This window comes from Psittacula echo (assembly GCF_963264785.1).
Source record: "Psittacula echo genome assembly, chromosome: 11".
Classification (NCBI taxonomy): domain Eukaryota; kingdom Metazoa; phylum Chordata; class Aves; order Psittaciformes; family Psittacidae; genus Psittacula; species Psittacula echo.
The window spans coordinates 14500798-14527636 of NC_137746.1; the positions used below are offsets into that span (position 1 = coordinate 14500798).

Genomic DNA, 26839 nt, shown 5'->3' on the forward strand with positions numbered 1-26839 from the left:
CGATGGGCACGGCGGGGAGACGCTGGGGCCGATGTGAGAGAGCGCTGCTGTGGGGCGTCCTGGTGGCGGCGTGGGACGCGGCATGGGGGCAGCTGCGCTACTCGGTTCCCGAGGAGCTGCCCAAGGGCTCGTTCGTGGGCGACTTGGCTAAGGACCTGGGGCTGGAGTTGCAGGTTCTCCGCGGCCGGGGGATCCGAGTCGTCTCCGAAGGTAGGACACAGTATTTCGCCTTGCATGGGAAAACGGGACATTTGGTGACAACGGAGAGGATAGACAGAGAGCAGCTGTGCCGACTGGTGGAGAAATGCGTGCTGCGCTGTGAGGTGATAGTGGAGGAGGAAATGAAGATTTACAAAATAGAAGTAGAGATCACGGACATTAACGACAATGCGCCCAGCTTCCGACAAGCAGAAAAAGAACTGAGAATGAGCGAGACAACAGCCACGGGGTCCCGGTTTCTCCTGGCAGAGGCTCACGACCCGGATTTGGGGTGGAATTCCTTGCAGCGCTACGAGCTGAGCGGCGACGAACACTTCTCCCTGGCCGTGCAGGCGAGCCCCGGCGGCGATCACCGTCCCGAGCTGGTGCTGGCGAAGGCGCTAGACCGGGAGGAGGCGGCGTTTCACGAGCTGGTGCTGAGGGCGAGCGACGGCGGAGAGCCTGCGCGGACGGGCACGGCGCGGATCCGCGTGGTTGTGCTGGACGCCAACGACAACGCGCCGGTGTTCAGCCAGTCAGAGTACACGGTGCGCGTGCCCGAGGATGTACCTGTGGGCTCAGCCCTCGTTACCCTCACGGCCTCTGACGCTGACGAGGGTCTGAATGGACACGTGAAATACAGTATCCATAAAATTTCAGACCGGGCATCGGAACTTTTCCAGCTGGACTCTGAGACGGGAGAAATATCTCTAAAGGACGATTTGGACTTTGAGGAAATGTCCTCATATGAACTGGAGGTGCAGGCTCATGATGGCGGCAGCCTTTTCGACACCGCGAAAGTCGTGATCACGGTGACAGACGTCAACGACAACGCCCCCGAGATTTCGGTGCGGTCGGCTCTGAGTGAGATCTCTGAGGACGCGCAGCCGGGGACAGTGGTGGCACTCCTGCACGTACAGGACAGGGACTCAGGGGCGAACGGCCAGGTACGGTGCAGCATCGGTGAGAGTCTGCCGTTCCAGCTGGAGAAGACCTTTGAGGATTACTACCGCGTGGTGACTGTGGGGGAGCTGGACCGCGAGAAGGTGTCAGAGTACAACCTGACCATGCGGGCGGTGGACGGTGGGTCGCTGGTGAAGGAGAGCAGCGCTGTGCTGGCTCTACGGGTGCTGGACGTGAACGACAACGCGCCGGTGTTCGCGGAGGCGCGCTACAGCGCCCGGCTGGCCGAGAACAACGCGGCAGGCGCGCTGGTGCTGACGGTGCGAGCGTCGGACACAGACTGGGGCCAGAACGCGCGCGTGCGGTACCGGCTGTCGGAGGGGCGGGTGCGGGGCTCGCCTCTCTCGTCCTACGTGTCGGTGCAGGCGGAGACGGGCGCACTGTACGCGCTGCGCTCGTTCGACTACGAGGAGGTGCGCGAGGTGCGGCTGTGGGTGTGGGCGGAGGACGGCGGCGCGCCGGCGCTGAGCAGCAACGTGTCGGTGCTGCTGGAGATCGTGGACGAGAACGACAACGCGCCGCAGGTGCTTTACCCGCCGGCGGCGGCGCCTTCTGCGGCGGTGTCGGGCTGGGCAGGCGTGGAGCTGGCGCCGCGGTCGGCGGAGCCCGGGGCGCTGGTGGCCAAGGTGGTGGCGGTGGACGCGGACGCAGGGCAGAACGCGTGGCTGTCGTACGAGCTGGCCAAGGCGACGGAGCCGGGGCTGTTCCGCGTGGGGCTGCACAGCGGCGAGGTGCGCACGGCGCGCTTCCCGCTGGCCCGCGACGCGGCGCGGCAGAGCCTGGTGGTGGTGGTGAAGGACCACGGGCGGCCGGCGCTGTCGGCCACGGCCACGCTGACGGTGGTGCTGGCCGAGAGCGTGGCCGAGCTGCTCTCGGAGCTGGGCAGCGCGGCGGCGGCGCCCGGCGAGCCGGCCGCCAGCCTCACGCGCTGGCTGGTGCTGGCCGTGGCGGCCGTGTCCTGCCTCTTCCTCGCTTTCCTGCTGCTATTGCTGGCGCTTCGCCTGCGGCGCTGGCGCCGCTCGCAGCTGCTGGCGGCGTCGGGCAGCTGTGCCTTGCGCGGCGTCCCGGTCTCTCAGTTCGTGGGCATTGACGGCGTGCGCGCCTTCCTGCACTCCTACTCGCACGAGGTGTCTCTCACCGCCGACTCGCGCAAGAGCCATCTCCGCTTGTCGTCCGGTAGCTGCTGCGACACCCTGCCGGCCCGGCCTCCTCCTGACGAGCCCTCGCCGCTGCTCGGGGAGGACCCTACCGCCACCCACCGGGTGGACCCCGCAGCTCCCTCGGTGAGTTCTCTCCAGGAACCTTTCTCTGCGCTGCTTCCTTCCCCCGATACTTGTCTGCCCTTTTCCCAGTGGATTCTTTTTTCGTGTTCCTTCTGCAGCGCGGGGAGCTGTGGCGACGAGGAATGCAAAGATTACCTGAGCCCCGCTCTGGGTTCTGGTGCCTCTTGCTCCGAGGAGGGGACAGTGTAGGCTTAGGTTTCCAGCAGATGGCGAGGCAGGAGGAGCGGGTGGCGAGACCGGCGGGAGTTTCCTTGGAGGAAGGTGTCATGTTTTACCACGTCTTCGCTTTGTTTCATGCTTTTCAGTGACCCAGTCCCTACAGTAGCCTCGTGCCTCGTTTTCTTTTACACCTTGACTTTTCTTCTCTGTAGGGGCATGAGTAGAAATGTGTCTTCATCTTACTATAGAGATGTAAAGATGTTCGAGCAATACCATTCGAGTTGTGAAGGACCTGCGCCCAAGAGTAATCTCCTGCACTGTGAGTTTTGCATTCGAAAGGAATTTTTGCTAGAAGGGGTGTCATTGCATCTGTGTGAGTTGCCCTGATAGGTTCTCTATGTGCGTTTGCAGCTTGTTGTATCAGTTTAATTATGCCTTAGCGGCATTTCTTTGCAACTCTTTTGGTGGAGTTCGTCTGCAGTTGATGAAAATCAATGACAATAATGCAAGTTGCGATGGATTTGAGATCTAGGTGGTGTTGTCTGTGTGGAGGTATTGGTGGAGACATGTTATGTGTTGTGTCGATTCCTAGGGTTTATTGCTGGTGTATTGAAAATAATTCTGAAGATGTCATGTTTTGGATATTGCCTTGGTTTGGCTCCAACTGTCCAAGCTGTGGGTTCAACAGTTTGCTTTCCTGCTCCATGATCAGTGACAGAGCAGAGATGTACACTTTACAGTAGTGTGGTGAAAAGAGAAATATCTCTGCATGCTGAGAATCTCCTCTCGAAGGAGAAGCTGCATATGCAACTTTTCTTTCAATGGTGTCTGAATGCAAATGTAGCTTTTCTGTTGTGTAAGTTTGGGCAGGGTGAAAAACCCTGGTCAGGTGCAAAGTTTTGCTGTGGTATAATTTGAAATATCTGTAGCATGTAAAGATGGCGTAAAAGGTCAGTTTGTCCTGGTTCTTATTTGAGGCCACAGTTGTGGTTCATGTATTTAGGTCTTTTTATTGTCCACAGAATTGCCTTGAGTGAATGTGGCTACTGTCTGTGGTATGAGCTCCTTTGGTCTTTTTACCAACTAGGTCCTTCTTTAGTGTACCTGCTGCAGCTGAAATGTTAGCTATGATGCCTTCACTTCTGTAGGTTCCCCATCCTTGCCTTGTTTGTTATCCAGGTCTAAAGCTGGGCCTGATTGTCCCTGTTAATCCTTAAAATATTTAAATTTCTTTTATACTTGTTGGGCTGCAGGAACAGTTGCCATCCATAGCCTGAAGGTGTTCAGCTGCCACGATGAACACTTTGATATACCTGTTTCCCTGAAATGTCACAGAATGACACGCTTCTCCACCTATGGCTGACATATGGGCAAAATATTGGACATGGTCTGTAGTGCAACTAAGGGCTTGGAATACAAAGCAAGGAGGGTGAAAGACTGGCTTTGAACCAGGAAAATAGGTGGGTCAGCATGGCTTTGCTTTGGCTGTGCTTTGATTTTTCAGGCTGGTGCGAAGGCCTGTGCCATATTTTGTGTGATCCTGGTTTCCCCATTCTGAAATGCAATAGTAGTAGAGCATTTGCACCATTGATCAGTACATAGAAGGATGAAGCAAATGTAAAATGGCTTATAAAATTTGTGAGAAACCTTTATCCAACTTGTATCTCCCTGTAACATCACAGTATAGAGTTCCTTCAGAACTGTGGTTACACTTCCTTTGAGGACATTTTTCCTCAGAGGTCGTGGTTCTTTTTCACCATTTTGGACAGTGCTTTTACGTTTGATAATGTGAATGTTGATTTACAGCACATATTTACTACAGCCATCTAAGACAATATTGTAACCATGAGGAGAATGAAACAGAAGGTAGAAGAGAATTTGTTGTATTGCTGAATACTGAGGTGGAAAAAGAGGTCCATGAGAAGGCCTTTACTCTTACTGCTTCATATTCCCAGGAGATGAGCAGGCCACAGAATAGAAAACAATTGCTGAGAGCTGGTGACTATTAAACTGAACATGCTACTGTGTAGTGCAGAGGAAGACTTTAGGCCCACAGTTGCAGCTTGAGATAGGAATGACTTCCAGGTGCTCCCAGGGATGAATTTCAGTGCCTGCAGTGAGTAGCAAGAAGACTTCCAGGTAAGTTTCTCTGACAGCACTTTCTTTTCTAATACTCCCTTGCCTTGTTTGTGTGATATATGGGTTTGTAATGTTATGCAATGGTGTCATGAAACTGTTTGCTCGATAATGAACACTCACTTTGGTGACAGATGGACAAGAATTGATTGCATTAATGCTGTTTTGATGTTGGACTCAATAAGAAAACGTGCATGTGGTCCATGAATGGTGAAGTGGCAGGTTGCTCTGCCCTAATAAATGTTCTTCCCCTCAGCCTTGTGCCATCATGCCTTTAGGTGAAGGGTGGCTACAGAAATGGCAGCAGAAGTGGTATGGGTTCATTTTCTCTGAGCTTGATTTTCTTTTTTCTTTGTGCAGTTATTACTCAGTTTGTCTTTCATCCTGGGTGGCAGTTCCCTCTTCCTTACCATTTCTCATCTACAGCTGTGTGGGGTATAAAACAACATTTTAAAACATGGTTTGTTTTGTTTGTTTTTTTTTTTTGTTTTTGAGAATGCTGCCACACAGTAGAAGCAATTCCCAAGAGCTGGTGGCTTTCTTTTCTAATGCTTCCTTGCCTGCTTGTGTGAGTTATGGTTTTGGTTTCCTCTTCTTGATTTCTTCAGCGTACAGGTTTAGTTGTAATTACCAGCATAGCTTTGTGTAGCAATGTGTTGTAGGTTAGTGCCTCTTGCTTATGCTGCAGCAGCTGTTCAGCGTGTTCTGTTAGTGTCAGGGGTACCCGATGTAAACATAATCTATGTAGAATCCATGTGGAGCAGTGTGTGTGGAAAAAAAAGGACAGGAGACTCCCTGTAAACAGATGATTTGGCCTCAGAAATGGTGGTCGTCCTGTTCTGTTCATTTCTGAATGTTTCTAAGACTTATTTTGCATCTTGTCATGTGCTACGTCTAGACCTCATGATTTCTGTTCAAATATCTGTTCTAATTGCCAGAGCAAGGGTGCAGTTCCAGGAACAGAGTAGAGCCCAGAGGGACGAGGGGTGCAGGGTGTCCCCTAAACGGTCTTCAATAACATGTTGGCTTCTCTGTTGGAGAGATACACGTTTGACAAGTGGACTGTTAGATGGCCTGAGTTCAGGTCCACTACCATTAAGCCTTATATTTCTCCATCAATGATAAACGTTATTTTAAATCAGAATCAAAAGTGAGCAATTCAGACTAAAATTAAATTCACCCTGAAGCAGTGTAATATAATTTGAAAGTCTCTGTAGCTACAGAAATAATTGTTTAGGTGGGCGGCTGCCGCTGCTGCTATCAGGGGCGCAGCGTCCAACCCGACTGCGGTGGCATCGAGGCGCCTCCGGGTGCCGCTGTTGGCCAACGCGAAGCGGCGCTGGAGCCAAAGCTACTGCCAAAGCCACCGCAACGCCCTGCCCCCGCAGGCTGCCCGCTCGTCCGGCCCCGGCAACAGCGGCAGCGGCAGGGGCAGCAGAGGCGAGAGGCGGCGTCTGAGCCGGCATCGAGCTCTGTGCCCTCCGGCAGCCCCTGAGCTCACTTCCAGAGGGTCTGGAAGAGAAAGAAGGCAGCAGCAGGAGGGAGGAGCGCGGCGAGCGCTGCCGAGAATGGCGGGCAGGCAGAGGCAGAGCCGGCGGCCAGCAGCCGGCCGAATGCTGCTGCCCGCTTTGCTGCTGTGCTGGTGCTGCCGGGCGGCACCAGAGCGGCTCCGCTACGCCATCCCCGAGGAGCTGGGCAGAGGCTCGCTGGTGGGGCCGCTGGCGCGGGACCTGGGGCTGAACCCGGCAGAGCTGCCGGCACGCAAGCTGCGGCTGAGCGCCGAGAAGCAATACTTTACCGTGAGCAGGGAGAACGGGAACCTGTACGTGAGCGAGAGGCTGGACAGGGAGGAGATGTGCGGCAAGTCGGCGTCCTGCTCCGTCAGCTTCGAGGCGCTAGTGCATAACCCGCTTAACGTTTTCCACGTCGATGTGGCCATCCAGGACGTGAACGACAACGCTCCACGGTTTCTTAAGGAGAACATTCACTTAGAAATAATTGAATCCACACCTCTTGGCGCTCGGTTTTACTTGGGAGTTGCTGAGGACGAGGACGTGGGTAGTAACTCGCTGCAGGGCTACAAGCTGGAGGACAACGGATACTTCGCGGTGGAGGTGAAGGAGAGCAAGGACAGACGCAAGTTCGCGGAGCTGGTGCTACGCCGGGCGCTGGACAGGGAGCGAGAACAGAGCCTGCGGCTGGTGCTGACGGCGGTGGACGGCGGAGAACCGCCCCGGAGCGGCACCGCCCAGCTCTGCATCAACGTCACCGATGCCAACGACAACGCCCCCGTTTTCGTGCAGGAGCGGTATCGAGTGAGCCTGCGGGAGGATGCGCTGCCGGGCTCGACTGTGCTGAACGTCTCCGCCTCCGATGCCGACTCAGGCAGCAACGCCCGCATCACGTACGGCTTCGGGGAAACACCGGACAAGGTGCTTCAGAAGTTCATGGTGAATGCGGAGAGCGGGAGCATCACGCTTCAGGAAGCGCTGGACTTCGAGGACACGCGCTCTTACAGCCTAGCCGTTGAAGCAAAGGACGGGGGAGGTCTCTTGGCTCACTGCGAGGTGGAGGTGGAGGTGCTGGACGTGAACGACAACGCGCCCGAAATCACGGTGCTGTCGGTGTCGAGCCCTGTGCCCGAGGATGCGCCAGTCGGCACAGTGGTGGCCCTGCTGAACGTGAAGGACCCGGACTCCGGGGAAAACGGTCAGGTATGGTGCGAGCTGTCGGGCGAGGCGCCGCTGTCACTGGTGGCGTCGTCGGGCGGCTCGTACAAGGTGGTGACGGCGAGCGCGCTGGACCGGGAGCAGGCGTCCGAACACCGGGTGACGGTGGTGGCGAGGGACCGGGGCAGCCCGGCGCTCTCGAGCAGCACGGCGCTGGTGCTGGAGGTGTCAGACGTGAACGACAACACGCCGGTGTTCGAGGAGGCCGCCTACAGTGCCTACGTGGAGGAGAACAACGCGGCGGGGGCGCTGGTGTTGCACGTGAGGGCGCGGGACGCGGACGCGGGCAGTAACGGGCGCGTGAGCTACTCGTTGGAGGGCGGCAGCGTGGGCGCGGCGCCGTACGTGTCGGTGGAGGCGCAGAGCGGCGCTGTGTACGCTCAGCGCTCCTTCGACTACGAGGAATGCCGTGAGTTCGCGGTGGTGGTGCGGGCGCAGGACGGCGGGGAACCGGCATGGAGCTCGACGGCGACGGTGCGCGTCTTCGTGTTAGACCGCAATGACAACGCGCCGCGGGTGCTGTGGCCGGCGGTGGCGGGCTCGGGGACAAGCCAGGGAGCAGTCCCGGTCGCAGCCCCATTCGAGATGGTTCCGCGGTCGGCCGAGGCCGGGTACCTGGTGGCCAAGGTAGTAGCGGTGGACGCGGATGCGGGGCGCAACGCCTGGCTGTCGTACGAGCTGGTGCAGGCACCGGAGCCGGCGCTGTTCCGCGTGGGGCTGCACAGCGGCGAGGTGCGCACGGCGCGGGCCGTGTCGGAGAGGGACGCGGCGAAGCAGAGGCTCGTGGCTGTGGTGAAGGACCACGGGCAGCCGGCGCTGTCGGCCACGGCCACGCTGCACGTGGTGCTGGCCGAGAGCTTGCAGGAGGCGCTGCCGGAGTTGAGCGAGGGTGCGGCGGGCGCCGACTCGGCGGCGGAGCTGCAGTTCTCCCTCGTGCTGGCGCTGGCTCTCCTGTCCGCGCTCTTCCTGCTGAGCGTGGCGCTGGCCGTGCTGGCAAGGGGCCGCCGTGCCGCGCCGCCCGCCGTGCTGCGTTGCCTGGGCTCCCAGCGTTTCTCCGGGGCCGGCGCCGCCTTCCCGGCCGACTTCTGCGAGGGCACCTTGCCCTACTCCTACAACCTGTGCGTGGCGTCTGGACGAGCCGTGGCCGAGGCCTCTTGGCCACCGCCGCCGCTTTCCAACTTGCCAGCGGAGGAGCTTCTCTGTGGGGAGTCCTTCGGAGAGCGAAGCCTGACCAGCAGCTCTGTCGTGGAAAAACCGCCAGCGGATCCCGACGTACAGCAGGTATGTAAGCCCGCGCTTACATCTTTATCTAGGGTCTTTTGTAACAGGCTCTGTGCGGTTATTCGTGGTTGCTCTGCTGGGGGCGGAGGGCTGGGGCTTGCTTGGTCGTGCCGATCTCTGTTTCCAGGAACGAAAGAAATAATCCTGTGCCGTGGCCTTTTTTTTGAGGCCATTCACTGTGAACAGTGACTTTTTCGCGCGTGACCCCCCATCACGTGTAGTTCTCGTGGGAAGGTTCTTGCTGTTAATTGGCTCTTCAAGGGTTAATTTTTTCCAAGAAACCCCAAACAAATCCAACATTTTTTTGTGTTTCAGAACCCATTTTCTTTATATCCTCTTTTCCCAAAGAGCTGTACTTTTTTCAACGTGAAGAGATTGCATTCTGTCCGATTTTTATTTTTTTTGTTGTTGTAAAGACTCCACGACAGTGTGTGTGTGCAGTAGTACCTGTTGTTGAGTTAGCCTAGAGCAGAGCCCCAAGTTCTAGGCAGTAGTGTCAGCCTGCAATGAAAAATTCCCCAGTGTCGGTGGCAGAAGCAGGAGCAATGCAGGGTGATCCAGATCAGCCTCCGGAGTGCAGGGAAAAAGTTCACAGGAAGGTCTGACTTCTCTGAGGGGGCTCTCTTTGACGGGGGGAGGGTGTGTGTCTTTGTGGGGGGATCTTCATCGATGTCTTGTGCTACTGCTCGGGATTTGGGAGATTAATGTGACTGATGGCGTGCCGGTCTCACACAGTTCTCATCTGCCGAAAGGCTGAGGGAAAAGTCATTCTAGCACAACGACTACAAAAAATCTGTGCAGTTTGTAGAAGATATTGTGCCCGCAGAGTTATGATTAAGGTTTGTTTTAAACGAAAAAGCTAAAAAGACAAGAACTTACTCTAAAGACTACGAAGCTAGTGTTATCTGAAGTGCTGTGGGTCAGTAACAGTGCAGGTGGATCCACACTGTGCAGAAGGAGATCCTCTAACTCTGCATAGCGGGGTAGAGAAAATGGGGTTTAGAGATTTTTCCTTTCTAATTACTTTTTACCGAAACGGTAGACTTGTACTAAAGGAAACGCCCATGTGGTTTATAGATTGTCGCTCCCTAGTGAATGTTCCCGTCTTCCACATTGCCCTCTCCTGTCTTTTGGAGAAGGTTGCTGCAGAAATGGCCGCATTAATGGCAAGGATAAGTTCTGTCTGGGCGTGGTTTTTTCTGAGTTCTTAGTGCATTTACTGCTCATGAGTTTGTCACTTATTGTTATAGTTGCTGCTTTTGCCTATTTTACCAGGATAGTCCCCTACCCATCTGAGTGCTCATCCAACCCGAGAACGAGGTACGCAAAGTAACAGCAATTGATCACTCCAATAAAGCCCATTTGCACATTTACAAGTGTTTCGCGGTAGCTGAGGGTCTGCAGCTGTAATAGTCTCCTGTCCTATGCTATTCTGTTGATGAGGTGTCCTACCAACACGAAGAGTAGAGGATTAGCTGGAAAGTTTATTAACAAGTTGCAATCCTTTACATCAGTATTCCAGAGCTATCTAATTACTTGGATAAACAATAAACCATCTAATTTTATGTGGTTTTAAAGGGGAAATTACTCGTTGAAGTCCTTCAGCTTCGCTTCTTCAGTCGCATATTGGGGAAAATGGGTTTATAAGAAAATCGTTGAGCAGTCCCATAAAAGCTGTCGCAAGACAAGCCGGACATACTTCTCTGTGTCATGCTCTACTCACAAGAATTAAGGTCTCAGATTCGGCGGGATTGGTAGTGTGCTGAATTTGAAGCTTGTTCTGTACAAAGTAAAGTATTTAAAGCAAAGTTCCCGCCACCTGGCTTAATGACCTGCAACCTGGTTTGTGGTAAAGGGTGTGTGCGATTACTGCGTTTAGGATCTCGGAACCTGTTTTCTTTTGATTTCCTTGAACCAACCATTCAACTATGCAGGACAGAAAAATTAGTGCCTGCAGTGCCAGGAGGAGGCTGCGGGCGCCGCTGTTGACCGAGGAGGAAAGAGAGGAAAGCCGGAGCGCCGCCGGCAGCCCCGCCCGCTGCGACTGGGCTCGCTCGCAGGTTGTCTCGGCGGCCGAAAGGTCTGCGAGCGTCCCCGCAGTGCGGAGCCGTGCTGTAGCGAGGGGGAGGGGGCGGTACAGCAGCCGGAGCGGAGACACGGACCGTAAGCCAGTGCAGCTGCCGGGACAGGAGAAGGACACGGAGCAGGGGTCGGCGGCGAGGAGCTGGCTGCGGCGGCGCGGGGTCGGAGGGGCTGTGGCAGAGAGCGGCTCGGCGGGAATGCGCTGGGACCGGCAGGAGCGAGCGCTGCTATGGGCCATCACGGTGGCGGCATGGAATGCGGCATGGGGGCAGCTGCGCTACTCGGTTCCAGAGGAGTTGCCCAAGGGCTCGTTCGTGGGCGACGTGGCCAAGGATCTGGGGCTGGAGCTGCTGGTGCTCCGCGACCGTGGTCTTCGCGTGTTGGAGAGAGGTAGGACACAGTATTTCGCCCTGCACGGGAAGACGGGCCGTTTGGTAACGGCGGAGCGGATAGACAGGGAGCAGCTCTGTGAGAGTGAGCGGCAATGCGTGCTGCGGTGTGAGGTGATCCTGGAGGGAGAAATGAAGTTTTACAAAATAGAAGTAGAGATCACAGACATTAACGACAACGCACCCAGCTTTGAAGAAGCAGAAACGGAGCTGAGAATGAGCGAGTCAACAGCCCCGGGTTCGCGGTTTCCGCTGGCCGAAGCTCACGATCGGGACTCGGGGTCGAATTCCCTGCAGCGCTACGAGCTGAGCGGCGACGAGCACTTCTCGCTGGCCGTGCAAGCGGGCCCCGGCGGCGATCAGCGTCCCGAGCTGGTGCTGGCGAAGGCGCTAGACCGGGAGGAGGCGGCGTTTCACGAGCTGGTGCTGAGGGCGAGCGACGGCGGAGAGCCAGCTCGCACGGGCACGGCGCGGATCCACGTGTCCGTTCTGGACGCCAACGACAACGCACCCGTGTTCAGCCAGGAGGAGTACACGGTGCAGGTGGCCGAGAACGTGCCCGTGGGCTCCGTCCTCGTTACCCTCACTGCCTCTGACGCCGATGAGGGTCTGAACGGACACGTGAAATACTCGTTGAAGAAAACAAAGGACAGGACATCACAGACGTTCTCGCTAGACGCAGAGACGGGAGAGATCACGCTGGTGAGGAACCTGGACTTCGAGGAAGACGACTCCTACGAATTGCAAGTGCAGGCACACGATGGTGGGGAACTGTTCGACACGGCTAATGTTGGGATAACGGTGACAGATGTCAATGACAATGCACCCGAATTGACGATGTCGTCGTCGCTCAGTGAGATCTCTGAGGACGCGCCGCCTGGAACAGTGGTGGCCCTGCTGCATGTACAGGACCAGGACTCGCTAGCGAACGGCGAGGTGCAGTGCAGCATTGCCGAGAGCCTGCCGTTCCGTTTGGAGAAGACTTTTGAGGACTACTACCGCGTGGTGACGGTGGGAGAGCTGGACCGCGAGAAGGTGTCAGAGTACAACCTGACCGTGCGGGCGGTGGACGGTGGGTCGCCGGCGAAGGAGAGCAACGCGGTGCTGGCACTGCGAGTGCTGGACGTGAACGACAACGCGCCGGTGTTCGCGGAGGCGCACTACAGCGCCCGGCTGGCCGAGAACAACGCGGCGGGCGCGCTGGTGCTGACGGTGCGGGCGTCGGACACAGACTGGGGCCAGAACGCGCGCGTGCGGTACCGGCTATCGGAGGGGCGGGTGCGGGGCGCACCGCTCTCGTCCTACGTGTCGGTGCAGGCGGAGACGGGCGCGCTGTACGCGCTGCGCTCGTTCGACTACGAGGAGGTGCGCGAGGTGCGGCTGTGGGTGTGGGCGGAGGACGGCGGCGCGCCGGCGCTGAGCAGCAACGTGTCGGTGCTGCTGGAGATCGTGGACGAGAACGACAACGCGCCGCAGGTGCTGTACCCGCCGGCGGCGGCGCCTTCTGCGTCGGTGTCGGGCTGGGCGGGCGTGGAGCTGGCGCCGCGGTCGGCGGAGCCCGGGGCGCTGGTGGCCAAGGTGGTGGCGGTGGACGCGGACGCGGGGCAGAACGCGTGGCTGTCGTACGAGCTGGCCAAGGCGACGGAGCCGGGGCTGTTCCGCGTGGGGCTGCACAGCGGCGAGGTGCGCACGGCGCGCTTCCCGCTGGCCCGCGACGCGGCGCGGCAGAGCCTGGTGGTGGTGGTGAAGGACCACGGGCGGCCGGCGCTGTCGGCCACGGCCACGCTGACGGTGGTGCTGGCCGAGAGCGTGGCCGAGCTGCTCTCGGAGCTGGGCAGCGCGGCGGCGGCGCCGGGCGAGCCGGCCGCCAGCCTCACGCGCTGGCTGGTGCTGGCCGTGGCGGCCGTGTCCTGCCTCTTCCTCGCTTTCCTGCTGCTGCTTCTGGTGCTTCGCCTGCGTCGCTGGCGCCGCTCGCAGCTGTCGGCGGTCTCGGGCAGCTGTGCCTTGCGCGGCGTCCCGGCCTCTCAGTTCGTGGGCATCGACGGCGTGCGCGCCTTCCTGCACTCCTACTCGCACGAGGTGTCTCTCACCGCCGACTCGCGCAAGAGCCATCTCCGCTTGTCGTCCGGCAGCTGCTGCGACACCCTGCCGGCCCGGCCGCCACCGGCCGAACCCGCGCCGCTGCTCGGGGATGAGCCTGCAGCAGCCCGCCTCGTTGACCCCTCTGCTCCCACGGTGAGTTCTTTCCAGGAGACTTTTCTACGCCACTTTCTTCTTTCTGCTGCTTTTCTCTGTCTTGGTGCTGGGGCCTCTTGCTCCCAGGAGGGGAATGTGGGATGTTTGCTCAGGTTCTTAACGAGTGGGGAGACAGAAGGAGCGAGGCTGCTGCCAGTGGGAATTTCCTTGTAGGGGGGCTTCTTGTTTTAGGACGTCTTAACTATGTTAAGTGATATAGTCTCTTCCAGCAGAACGGGTCTGCTTTTTCTTTTAAACTTTGACGTTTCTTCTCTGAAGTCACGTGAGCAGAAAATACGTTTTTTTCTTAGTGTAGAGATGTAAAGATACGCAAAGAGCACCACTGAGTGGTGTAGGATTGGAGAGGAGGGTCATGGTGCTTGTGCAGGAGGGGCTCTTGAAGACACAAGAGACATGGTTTCTTAATTTTTGTGTCCAGTGCCCAACTCTAAATATCATGCAGTGTGAGTTTCATCTTCCCAAAGAATGCCTGCTAGAAGACATTTTAGTCTATCTGTATGGGCATCCGTGGAAGGTTTCTCCTGTGTGTTTTCAGGTTGTGGTGGTTTTTATTTGACAGCCGCATTAGGTACTTATAACAGATGTGGTAATAGGAGCTGTTGTAGGAGTCAACAGTGGGATCATTGCCTACTATCTGAATTATATTTCTAGCCTAAAAGCCATTATCAAGAAGACTATGCTGTGATCCCATCCTTCCTTCATGTGTTAACTTTTTGCTTTGCTGATTTGTCTTGCTGCTTATGATGTACTGAAGGTAGGCCATTCTCTCTGATAATGTGTGGAAGAACAAGCCTGTTACTTCTACTTCCCTGTTCCATAGGTGCCTTTTATGTTTAAAGCAATAAAGAAAAAGACTTCATATATTTGTTTCCTTAAAATGATACTTGAAGAAATGCTTTTGCTTGTTACATGCCTGTTGTAGAAAGTCAAATATTATCCATAGTAAGAAGTTCTTTGTGCAACTTCTTTCAACTGTCTGCAATTGATTAAGATCAATGACAACAATGCAGCTGTGAATGGCTTGAGGAGAGTCTCATTGTTGCTGTGTTTGCAGAGGTACTTGTGGAGATACCGCCTGTGTTGTGTTGATTTCCAGAATTTATTGTTGGCCTATGGAATAATGATTCTGTTGATGTCTTATTTTTTTTATATCACTTTGCTTGCATTTTTCTTTCCTATTGCATGATTAGTGACTGAGCATAGACATACAGATTCCATTGATCTTTGAGTCATGAACTTCTATTTGCTGGGCTGGGGGAACAGTTTCAACCCATGAAAGTGTTCAGCTTTGAAGGAGCTTCTTGATGGGGATCCCATTGGGAAGCAATGCCTGAGTAGCTTCACCACTGCAGGAGAGCCACCTGTGGAGCCTGACTCGCCACAGCTCTATAAGTCTGCATGTTTTTGCTGTGTTCTCCTGGAACCTTGCTGAACTGTTGTCTTCTTCCCCTGGGTGTTCCAGGATGGTATAGATTTGGAGTGCCGGTCGCTGTGCTTGTAGAAGGATGAAAGAATGGGGTCACTCCCTTCTTTTATGAGCAGGCATTTGGCTGTAGTGCTGCATGGTAGTTGCAGGTTCAAGTTCATCTGAAAGGTTTGGCCTACATCTCACATGTGAGTTAGTAATGTTGAACACAGTAAATGAATGACATGGTCATTTTGTGTGATGGACATTTTTCTTTTCCAATCGCCTTTTTCCCAAACCAATGTACTTGGTCTTGTTTGAGACCTGAATGCAAAGCTGTTCCTTCATGCTGTTTTGTGAAACTTATGTGTGGCTCCATAGGTGGAGAAGTTACAGATTGTTCCTCCAAAGTGAATCTTTCTAACTTTTGGAGAAGGGAGCTGCAGAAATGGCAGCATTAATGTTTGCATTTGTTCTTTTTCTACTCAGAGTAGGCAGTTAGTGATGGTATCTCTTTGTCAATCATGCATTCAGCTTCAGCTGAAGAATTTGTCTATGAAACTCATGTGTCCTCAAATGTTATGAGTCAGTATCGGTGCAGGTGGATCCTTACGATAGGGTACGATATTCCCCAACTCTACACAATGGTGTCAAGAAAAGGGGGTTGATGCTTGGTGAGCAGTTCTCTTTGCATCTTTTCTTTTGATGAAGTCTGTCTGCAAATGGTGAAGATTAATTTATGAAGACAGGCTGGGCAGATGAGGAGGGGTTATTGCCCTCTAGGCCAATAACCATTTGGAACACATGAAGCTCTGCCTGTGGTTTGATAAGAAGCTGACTGAGAGCTTATGGGTCAGGATTAAAGGGAGGGCATGGACAGGTGATATTGTAATGTGTGTCTGCTACAGGCTGCGATATCAGGAGGACCAAGCAGATGAGGCCCTCTGTAGACAGGAACAGCTTCATGTTCACAAGCCCTGTTCCTCACTGGGGACTGCAACCAATCTAATGTCTGGTGTAGGGACAACACAGCAGGGCCTAAGCAATCCAGGAGGTTCCTGGAATACATTGATGATAATTTCCTCCTCCAAGTGACAGAGGAGCCATCGAGGAGAGGGGTTATGTTGTCCTCACCAACAAAGAGGGGCTGGTGGAAAATGTGAAGCATGAGGACAGCCATGGCTGCAGTGACCATGAAATGGTGCAGTTTGAGATACTTATGTGGTAGGAGTGTGTACAGCAAGCTGACTACCCTGGGCTTCAGGAGAGCAGATGAGAGAGCAGACACTGGCCTCTTCAGGGATGTGGTAGAGTACCACAGGATAAAGTTCTGGACAGAAGAGGGGCCCAAGAAAGCTGGTTAATATTCAAGAACTGCCTCCTCCAAGCTCAGATGAGATGCATCCCAACAAAGAAGAAGTCAGGCAAAACCAACAGGTGGACTGCATGGATTAACAAGGAGCTCCTGGAAAAACTCCAGCACAAAAAGGAAGCCTGCAGAGGGTGGAAACAAGCGCAGGTAGCCTGGGAGAAAGACAGAGAAATTACCTGGACAGCTGGGAATCAGGTTAGGAAAGCCCTGATAGAATTAAATGTAGATAGGGATGTCAAAGGCAACAACAAAAGCTTCTCTAGGTACATCAGTGATAAAAGGAAGACTAGGAAATATGTGAGCTGTCTCCAGAAGGAAAAGGGAGACCTAGTACCCAGGACATGGAAAGGGCCAAGATACTCTATCATTTTTTTGCCTTGTCTTCATTGGCAACTGCTCCAGGTGCATCACCTATCTTGCAGAAGGCAAAGTTGGGGCCTGGGAGAATGAAGAACCATCTGCTGTACGTAAAGATCAAGTTTGAGACCATCTAAGGAACCTGAAGGTGCATGAGAACATGGGACCTGAGGAAATGCATCCTTAAGTCCTGAGGAAACTGGCAGATAAAGTAGCCAGGACACTATGCATCATATTTGAGAAGTCGTGGCAGTCCAGTAAAGTTCCCAGTGAGGGGAAATGGGAAACAACCCTCATTTTTAAAAAGAGAAAAAAGGAAGTCCTGGGGAAGTGCAGGCCAGTCGGTCTCACCTTGTCAGTCTTAACCTTGTAAGATCATGAAGCAGATCCTCCCTGAAACTATGCTGAGGCACATGGAAAATTAGGAGGTGATTTGTGACAGCCAACATGGTCTCTCTTATGGCAAACTGTGACTGACAAATACGGTGATCTTCTACAATGAGGTTACAGCATTGGTGGATAAGGGAAGATATCATCTACATATCCTGAGCAGTCCAGCTTGGACAAACCTTTGAGGAGTATGGTTTAGTGGAAGGTGTCACTGCCTGCGCAGGGGGTTGGAGCTGGATGAGCTTTAAAGATCGCTCCCAACCCAAACCATTCTATGATTCTGTGATTCTATGATCATTGAGAACAATGTGAGCTGTGACACATCTGAGGAGAGTTTCAGGGCTGTTGTGTACGTGGAGGTACTGGTGGAGACAAGGTACGTATTTTCTCAATTCCCAGGGTTTATTGCTGGCCTTCAGAAAGTGAGTATGAATGTGTTTGAACATGACCAGGACTTGAATTGATCCCCATATTGCTTATGGCCATTAGAACCCTTGATGTTTAATCAAACTATATGGGATGAGCAGAAAAATCACTTCACATGCAGCTGTGTTGTGACCTCTGGGCTCTGAGAATTTGTGTCCACAGCATTTCATTCAATGGTGTCTATCTGTTATATGTAGCTTTCATGTTCTGTGAGACTTGGGCAGGGTGAAGAGTTCTGCCTGTGCAGAGACAGAGCAGGTGGAAGAGTTTGCTGTCGAAATGGTTAAATGAAAGGTGCAGAAGTTCAGTTTGTCCTAGTTGTTATTTGAGGTCCACACTCATGGTTTGATATATTTCCCCTTTGTCATTATACAAAGAAATTACCTTGAGAAAGTATGGCCAGGGTCTGTGGTGTAAGCTCCTGTGTGAATATCCTGTGGACTTTTACCAGCTAGATCCCCCTCTTGTGTACCTGCTAGCAATGAAATAATATGAAATGTTAAGCTATGATGCTTTCACTTGTGCATGTTTCCTATACGTAACTTGTTTGTTGTCCAGGTCTAAAGCTGGGTCAGTGATCCTGGTAACCCTTGAAACATTAAAATATCTCTTATAATTGTTGGTCTGGGGCAACAGTTTCCATCCATACCCTGAAGGTGTTCAGCTACCAAAACAAATCTTTGATATACCTCTGTTTCCCTAAGATGTCACAGAATTACATATTCTTTGACCTGTGGCAAACATCTGGCCAGAATTCTGGCTATTGTCTGTGGTGTGACTAAGGGCTGTGACTGCAGAGCAAGGAAGGTGAGAGGCTGGCTTGAAATCAGGAGAATAGGTGGGTCCATGTGCTTTGGGCTGAGCAAAGTTTTGATTTCCTGCCTGGTGCCACGGCTTGTGCTATGTTTTGTGTGATCCTGGTTTCTCTGTCCTGAAATGCAATAGGAGTCCTCTGAGAACAGAGCATTTGCACAGTAAATATGTATTTAGAAGACTGATGCATGGGTAGAGCATCTTATAATTTCTCCGTGAAATCTCTGTTATCCATTTGTATCTCCCTGGAATGTTGTGATACAGAGTTTCTTCACAGCTGTAGCTATTCTGTCTTTCAGACCTTGGTTTCCCTGGAGTTTGTGGTTCCTTTTTCCTATATCTGGAAAGTGATTTTGCATTTGAAACTGAGTGTTGTTTTGCCACAGTTACTGACTTAATTCACCTAAGACAGAATATTATCCCTGATGTAAATTAAGGCAGAATATAAAAGAGAATCGGTTGTATTTTCTAAAAACGATGAGTTGGAGAAAGAGGCCCATAATAAAGTCTTTACTCCTAGTGCTTCATGGTTTTGGGAGATGAACAGGCCACGGAATAGAAAAAAATTGCTTAGAGCTGATGATTATTTTTAAACGGACCTCCCCCTACTATATAGTTCAGAGGAAGACTTAAGGGCTGTACTTGCAGCTTGAGATAGGGATGAACTTCAATGACCTCACTGAAGACCAAGAAGACTTCCTGGTGAGTTTCTCTGACAGCACTTCCTCTTCTAATGCTTCCTTGCCTTGCTTGTCTAATTTATGGGTTTGTAACTCTACATGCTGCTGTCAGGAAAGTGTGATAATTGCTCAATACTTGAGATTTTTCATTTATGAGTGCTTTTTCCTGAAGTGATGGACTTTCACTTTGGTGACAGTTGAACAAGAATCTGTTTGTTAATACTGTTTTGGTGTTGTACTCATTGAGGAAATGTGAGAGTGGCTCCATGAATGGAGCAGATTGTGCAAGTGGCAGATTGTTCCTCTCTAATGAATGTTCCTCCCCCAGCCATGTGCCATCACACCTTTTGGTGAAGGGCTGCTGCAAAATGGCAGCAGTAGTGAGATGGGTTCATTTTCTCTGAGCTTGGTTTCCTTATTCTCTTTGTGTGGTTATTTGCACTTTGTCTTTCATCCTGGCTGGCAGTTCCCTCTTTACCGTTCCTCTTCTGTCTTTTGTACAGTGGCATAGAATGGGACAGAAGATCGGTGGCTGATTTTCTGAACACGGTTTCTTTTTCTATCTCTTTTCCCCTAAAATCACGAGGTACTTCGTCCAGGGTGATAGCATTTAAGCCAAGGGTGTGCTACGTGCTGGTGGTTTTGTTTTTGTAACAGATCCTGACAGAGACTGCTTGCACAACTCTGCTTGTGCTGAGTTACTCCTGAATGGAGACCCGAGTGCTAAGTGGAAGTGTGGCCAGAGAGGCATTTTGTGTGCACGGGAAAAGTAACAAACTCCAGAGTGAATGACCAGAGCTATACTGTGGGATGAAGGGAGAGAGCATTCTGACTGCATGATATTGCTTTCATTTGCTGAAAGCTGAGGAAAACTTCAAGCCCAACGACTACAAAACTCGATGCAATTGGTGGGGGAGGCAGTGCCTAAGGACTGATGGGTTAAAGCCTGTAATGTTCTAGCCATCATAGAGAATATTCTATATATTTCAGACCACCATCAGAAAACCCACTTCGCATAAGGTAGAAGTAGGAAAACCACACGAAGATTGTGCCGGGATCGCAGCGTAGATCACTTAAGAATTCGTTTCGAGGGCAGCCGCTACAAGAAGTCAGCGCTGGCCAGGACCCGATGGCACCTGTGCCGTTCCCGCGACATTGCAGTGATCAAAGCCGCGAGAGCAGCGCTGGCAGCTCCCGGTGCTTGCAGTGCCGAGAGGAGGCTGCGGGCGCCGCTGTTGACCGAGGAGGAGAGAGAGGAGGGCCGGAGCGATGCCGGCAGCCCCGCCCGCTGCGGGCCAGACTCGCAAGGTCGCGGGCGGGCTGTCCCGGCTGCCGGACGGTCTGCGAGCGTCCCCGCGGTGCGGAGCCGTGCTGCAGCGAGACGTAGGGGCGACCAGGAACAGGAGACAGTGCAGTAACCAGAGAGGAGAAGCCAGAGCAGCGGTCGGCAACTGGCTACGGAGGTGCGGGGTCGGAGGTGCTGCGGCGGAGATGGGCGCAGCCGGGAGGTGCTGGGGAAGGCGGGAGCGAGCCTTGCTGTGGGGTGTTCTGGTGGCGGCGTGGAACGCGGCATGGGGGCAGCTGCGCTACTCGGTTCCCGAGGAGCTGCCCAAGGGCTCCTTCGTGGGCGACGTGGCCAAGGACCTGGGGCTGGACCTGCTGGCGCTCCGCGATCGCGGAGTCCGAGTCATCTCCGAAGGAAGGACACAGTATTTCGCCCTGCAAGGGAAGACAGGCCATTTGGTAACAGCGGAGAGGATAGACAGGGAGCTGCTGTGCCGACTGGTGGAGAAATGTGTGCTGCGCTGTGAAGTGATTGTGGAGGGAGATATGCAAGTTTACGGCATCGAAGTACAGATCACAGACATTAACGACAACGCTCCCAGTTTCAAGGAAACCGAGCTAGAGGAGACAATGAGTGAGATGACAGCCCCCGGGTCACGGTTTCCCTTGGCTAGGGCTCACGACCCGGACTCGGGGACTAATTCCTTGCAGCGCTACGAGCTGAGCGGCGACGAACACTTCTCCCTGGCCGTGCAGGCGGGTCCTGGAGGGGATCAGCGTCCCGAGCTGGTGCTGGCGAAAGCGCTGGACAGGGAGGAGGCGGCGTTTCACGAGCTGGTGCTGAGGGCGAGCGATGGCGGAGAGCCTGCGCGGACGGGCACGGCGCGGATCCGCGTGCTTGTGCTGGACGCCAACGACAACGCACCCGTTTTCAGCCAGGAGGAGTACACGGTGCAGGTGGCCGAGAACGTGCCCATGGGCTCCGTCCTCGTCACCCTGACGGCCTCTGACGCCGACGAGGGTCTGAACGGACACGTGAAATACATTTTTCATAAAATTTCAGACCGGGCGTCGGAACTTTTCCACTTAAGCTCTGAGACTGGAGAAATATCCCTGAAGGACAATTTAGACTTTGAAGAAATCTCCTTACACGAACTGGAGGTGCAGGCACGGGACAGCGGAAGTCTTTCCGACACGGCAATAGTCGTGATCACGGTAACAGACATCAACGACAATGCACCCGAGATTTCAGTGAGATCCTCGCTGAGCGAGATTTCGGAGAACGCGCCGCCGGGAACGGTGGTGGCTCTGCTGCACGTGCAGGACAGGGACTTGGGGACGAATGGCCAAGTGCGGTGCTTGCTGGATGTGGGTGTCCCGTTCCGGCTGCGGAGCTCCCAGGGCAGCTACTACCGCGTGGTGACGTCGGGAGAGCTGGACCGCGAGAAGGTGTCAGAGTACAACCTGACCGTGCGGGCAGTGGACGGCGGGTCTCCGGCGCTGCAGAGCTGTGCCGTGCTGGCACTGCGGGTGCTGGACGTGAACGACAACGCGCCGGTGTTCGCGGAGGCGCGCTACAGCGCCCGGCTGGCCGAGAACAACGCGGCGGGCGCGCTGGTGCTGACGGTGCGGGCGTCGGACGCGGACTGGGGGCAGAACGCGCGCGTGCGGTACCGGCTGTCGGAGGGGCGGGTGCGGGGCGCACCGCTCTCGTCCTACGTGTCGGTGCAGGCGGAGACGGGCGCGCTGTACGCGCTGCGCTCGTTCGACTACGAGGAGGTGCGCGAGGTGCGGCTGTGGGTGCGGGCGGAGGACGGCGGGACGCCGACGCTGAGCAGCAACGTATCGGTGCTGCTGGAGATCGTGGACGAGAACGACAACGCGCCGCAGGTGCTGTACCCGCCGGCGGCGGCGCCTTCTGCGGCGATGTCGGGCTGGGCGGGCGTGGAGCTGGCGCCGCGGTCGGCGGAGCCCGGGGCGCTGGTGGCCAAGGTGGTGGCGGTGGACGCGGACGCGGGGCAGAACGCGTGGCTGTCGTACGAGCTGGCCAAGGCGACGGAGCCGGGGCTGTTCCGCGTGGGGCTGCACAGCGGCGAGGTGCGCACGGCGCGCTTCCCGCTGGCCCGCGACGCGGCGCGGCAGAGCCTGGTGGTGGTGGTGAAGGACCACGGGCGGCCGGCGCTGTCGACCACGGCCACGCTGACGGTGGTGCTGGCCGAGAGCGTGGCCGAGCTGCTCTCGGAGCTGGGCAGCGCGGCGGCGGCGTCGGGCGAGCCGGCCGCCAGCCTCACGCGCTGGCTGGTGCTGGCCGTGGCGGCCGTGTCCTGCCTCTTCCTCGCTTTCCTGCTGCTATTGCTGGCGCTTCGCCTGCGGCGCTGGCGCCTCTCGCAGCTGCCGACGACGTCGGGCAGCTGTGCCTTGCGCGGCGTCCCGGTCTCTCAGTTCGTGGGTATCGACGGCGTGCGCGCCTTCCTGCACTCCTACTCGCACGAGGTGTCTCTCACCGCCGACTCGCGCAAGAGCCATCTCCGCTTGTCCGCTGGCAGCTGCTGCGACACCCTGCCGGCCCGGCCGGGCCCCGACGAGCCCTCGCCGCTGCTCGGGGAAGACCCTGCGGCCTCTCGCAGCGCGGACCCCTCTGTTCCCTCAGTGAGTCCTTTCCAGGAGCCTTTCTTTGCTCTGCTTCCTTCCTCTTTCTGATTTTCTGCTCTTTTCCGGATGGGTTCTGTGTCCCCTGCGGGGAGGTGTGGGGACGGGAAAGGCACAGCTTGTCTGTTCTCCGGGGTGTTCGTTGGTGCTTCTTAATGCCCGGAGGGGAACTTCGGGTGTTTCAGCTTTCCAGCGGATGGGGAAGTGGGAGCAATGGGGCTGCTTTGAGACGGGCTTTTATAGTGGCTGGAACTCTTGTGGTTTACCATGTCTTCACTGTGTTCCACGTTGTGGACGCAGTCTTTCTTGGATGTCCATGTCTAATTTTTTGTGTTTTGAAACCTTGAAGTTTTTTCTCCCAAGTGGCATGAACTAACAATGTATCTTCGTCTTAGTGTCGGGATGTACAGATATGCATGCTGTATTATGCGAGTTGTAAAGGGTTATTCAAGTGAGCTGTGAGAGATGTGCCCAACACCAGCGTCCTGCAGTGTGAGTTTTGTCTTCTCAAGGAATTTCTGCGAGAAGAGATTTTATTCTGTCTCTATGGGGACTCCTGGGAGGCTCTTCATGTGTGTTTGCAGGTTGTTCTTACAGTTTAATTATGAGAAATGCCTTAGGGGGATCTTTGGGGGAGCCAACTGATTATTCATTCCCTTCTAAAGAAATTAATTACTCTATGAGCCATTATCAAGAATATCATGTTATGATCCCTTTGTTTTAGCATGTGTTAACTTGTTCCTTGCTAATTTTGAAGGTCTGAACATGGGCTATTGCTCTCATGGGATGTGGAAATCTGTTGTTAGATATTCCTGCCTAGCCCATATGTTCCTTTCATGTTTAGAGCTGTGAAGAGAAAGATTTTCATAGACATGTTTCCTTAAATATTCACTTGAAGAAATGCTCTTCCTTGGCACATAGACATGATGAGAAGTTAAATATTATCCATAGTAGGGAGAAGGTTTCTGTGCAACTCTTTTAATGGAGTCTGTCTGCAAACGGTGATGATTATTAACAAGAATGAAAGCTGTGAAGTGTTTGAGGAGACATGGCATATGCTGTATTGATTCTCAGAGTTTATTGCTAGCTTACAGAAAATTACTCTGAAGGTGTCATATGCTTGGATATCACCTTGGTTAAACTCTAACTGTCCAGACTGTGAGTTCATCGTTTTGCTTTCATGTTCCATAATCAGTGACTGAGCATAGATGTACACTTTATATTAAGCTTTGAGAGTCGTATATCTTCCAAGTCGCCCATATGCTAAGGAAGGATGATCGTGTCTTTGAGCTGATATTTCCATGACTGGGTCTTTATCGGAGTTGCATATTACTTATGTAATTGGAACTTTTCATATTGCTTCCAAGTAGTGTGATGGGCAGAAAAACCTCTTTGCATGTGTCCGTGTTGCAGTCTCACTAAGGAGAAGCTGCATGTGCAGCTTTTCTTTCTGTGGTGTCTGTCTGCAAATGTAGCTTTCCTGTTGTGTGACTTTAGGCACGATGAGAAATTCTGTCTGTGTACAGACAGGGCAGGTGTAAAGGTTTATTGTGGTATAATCTGGAATGTCTGTAAGATGTAAAGATGGTGTAAAGGTTCAGTTTGTCCTGGTTGTTTGATGAGGCCCACATTTGTGGTTCATGAATTTGGCTCTTTTCATTGTCCAAAGAAATTGAGTGGAGGGAATGCAGCAAGGGAATGGGCTGTGAGCTCTTGTGGAGTTTTTACCAACTAGATCCCTCTTTTGTATACCTGTTACTGATGACAGACTCTGAAATGTTAAGCTATGATGCCACCATTTCTGTATATTCCCCATTCTTGCCTTGTTTGTTGTCCAGGTTTAAAGCTGGATCTCATTGTCCCTGCTAACCATTAAAACATTAAAAGGTCTCTTACACTTTTTGGACTGGGGCAGTATTTTCCATCCATAACCTGAAGGTGATCAGCTGCCAAAAAAAAGACCTTGACATATCTGTTTCCCTGAGATGTCATGGAATGACACTCTGCTTCACCTGTGGCTGACATATGGCCAAAATGCTGGGCATTTGCTTTGGTGCAACTAATGGTTGTAAATGTAGAGCAAATAGGTAAATATTTTCCTTGGGCAATGGTTTGATTTTCTGCCTGGTGCCAAGGCCTGTGCTATTTTTTGTGTGATCCTGGTTTCCGTTTTCTGAAACGGAATGGTAAGAAAGCATTTGCACCATAAATCAGTGTGTAGAAAGCTGATGCAAGGGTATAACGCCTTATAAATCTTGTGGGAAACCTTCTTTAATCAAGTTGTATCTCCCTGTAACAACATTACAGTGTAGAGTTCCTCCACAGCTGTACTTACACTTCCTTTCAGGATATTGTTTCCCCAACACTTGTGGTTCTTTCCCTATTTTCAGTAGCACTTTTGCATTTGAAACTGTGCATGTTTTGCAGCAATTCCTTTAGCCACATTAAGATAGGATTGTAAATGTGAGAAGAACAAAGCAGAAGCTAAAAGAGAATCTGTTCTATTGTTGAATACTGAGCTGACCGTGTAAGAGGTGTTTCCTCTTCTTCATATTTTTGAGAGATGAACAGGCCACAGAGTAGAAAGCAATTGCCTGAGAGCTGGTGACTATTAAACTGAACCTGCTACTATGTAGTGCAGAGGAAGACTTTAGGCCCACAAAGCAGACTGAGATAGGAATGACTTCCAGCTGCTCTCAGGGATGAATTTCAGTGCCTGCAGTGAGAAGCAAGAAGACTTCCAGGCAAGTTTCTCTGACAGCACTTTCTTTTCTAACACTTCCTTGCCTTGCTTATCTGATTTATGGGTTTGCAACTCTACATGATGGGGTCAGGAAAATGTGATTGATGCTCTATACTTGAGATTTTTTCTTCCTGGTAATTTTTTCCTGAAACAACGGACTCTCACCATAGTGACTGATGAACAGAAGTTGGTTGGTTAATGCTGTTTTGGTGTTGGAATCAATAAGGAAATGTGTATGTTGTCCATGAACAGAGAAGTGACATATTGTTCACCCTAATGAGTGCTCCTCTTCTCAGCCTCGTGCCGTTATGCCTTTAAGTGAAGGGCAGCTGCAGAAATGGCAGCATTAGAGAGATTAATTCATTTTCTCCGAGCTTGATTTTCTTGTTCTCTTTGTGCAGTCATTACTCAGTTTGTCTTCCATGCTGGGTGGCAGTTCCCTCTTCCTTACCATTCCTCATCTCTTTTCTACAGCTGTGTAGAATGGGATCTAAGCCAGCCTTCTGTAACAGAAACAATTGCCAAGGGCTGGTAACTTTCTTTTCTAATTCTTCTTTTCCTTGCTTGTGTGATTTATGGTTTTGCTGTGTTCTTCTTGATTTCCTAGGTGTATAGGTTTAGCTGAAAGGTCACATCTATTCCATTTGCACGGGTGCATTTCTCATACGCTCCTTTGATGTTTACAGCTGGGAAGAGGAAGGCTTTCATAGGCATACGGGTGCTCATCTAGGCATAGTTGGCTGCATCAAAAGTGTACAAAGTAGCAACCCAACCCAACCAAGGTTTCCAGGAACACAGCATAGGCCAGAGGGACAATGCATGCAGGGTGTCACCACCACATTCCCCCATAACATGTTGGCTACTCTGGATAGATATGGATAGGCAAGTGGATATGTTGGATAGATATATGGGTTAGAAAAGTGGACTATAACATGGTCTGAGTTCAGGTCCATTACCTTTAGGCCTCACAATTCTCCATCAGTGTTAATCCTTATTCTAAATCAGAATCGAAACTGAGCAATTCAGAGTAAAATGAAATTCCTCCTAACAAAGTGCAATACTACTTTAAAAGCTTTCAAAAGATAGAGAAATCTTATTTCTGTGGGTGGCTGCCGCTGCTTTTATGATCCCAACTCGCGGCCATCACCAGACTGCGGTGGCATCGAGGCGCCTCCTGGTGCCGCTGTTGGCCGACGCGGAGCGGCCCTGAAGCTGACGCCGCAGCCGGAGCCGCCGCAGCCGGA

At 53.1% G+C, this 26839-nt stretch overlaps 2 protein-coding genes across 2 annotated transcripts; both read left to right on the plus strand.

Moving 5' to 3' along the window:
* Positions 1–2: 2 nt before the first annotated feature.
* Positions 3–8891, plus strand: LOC308225796 (uncharacterized protein; the record flags this gene model as incomplete). The annotated part of the gene is made up of 6 exons (XM_080626938.1): positions 3–2444; positions 2543–2733; positions 2816–2922; positions 5100–5109; positions 6004–8749; positions 8877–8891. 6 exons carry the CDS (start codon positions 3–5, stop codon positions 8889–8891), a joined length of 5511 nt encoding a protein of 1836 aa, XP_080483064.1.
* Positions 8892–9255: 364 nt separating this feature from the next.
* LOC308225797 (uncharacterized protein) lies at positions 9256–26805 on the plus strand (the record flags this gene model as incomplete). Its single annotated transcript, XM_080626939.1, is given in 13 exon segments — positions 9256–9348; positions 10698–10810; positions 10812–13455; positions 15263–15291; positions 15974–16105; positions 16656–16716; positions 18888–18941; positions 19248–19299; positions 19940–20101; positions 20104–20213; positions 20215–20324; positions 20326–22852; positions 26746–26805. Coding segments are annotated over 13 exon segments (6147 nt in total).
* Positions 26806–26839: the final 34 nt, after the last annotated feature.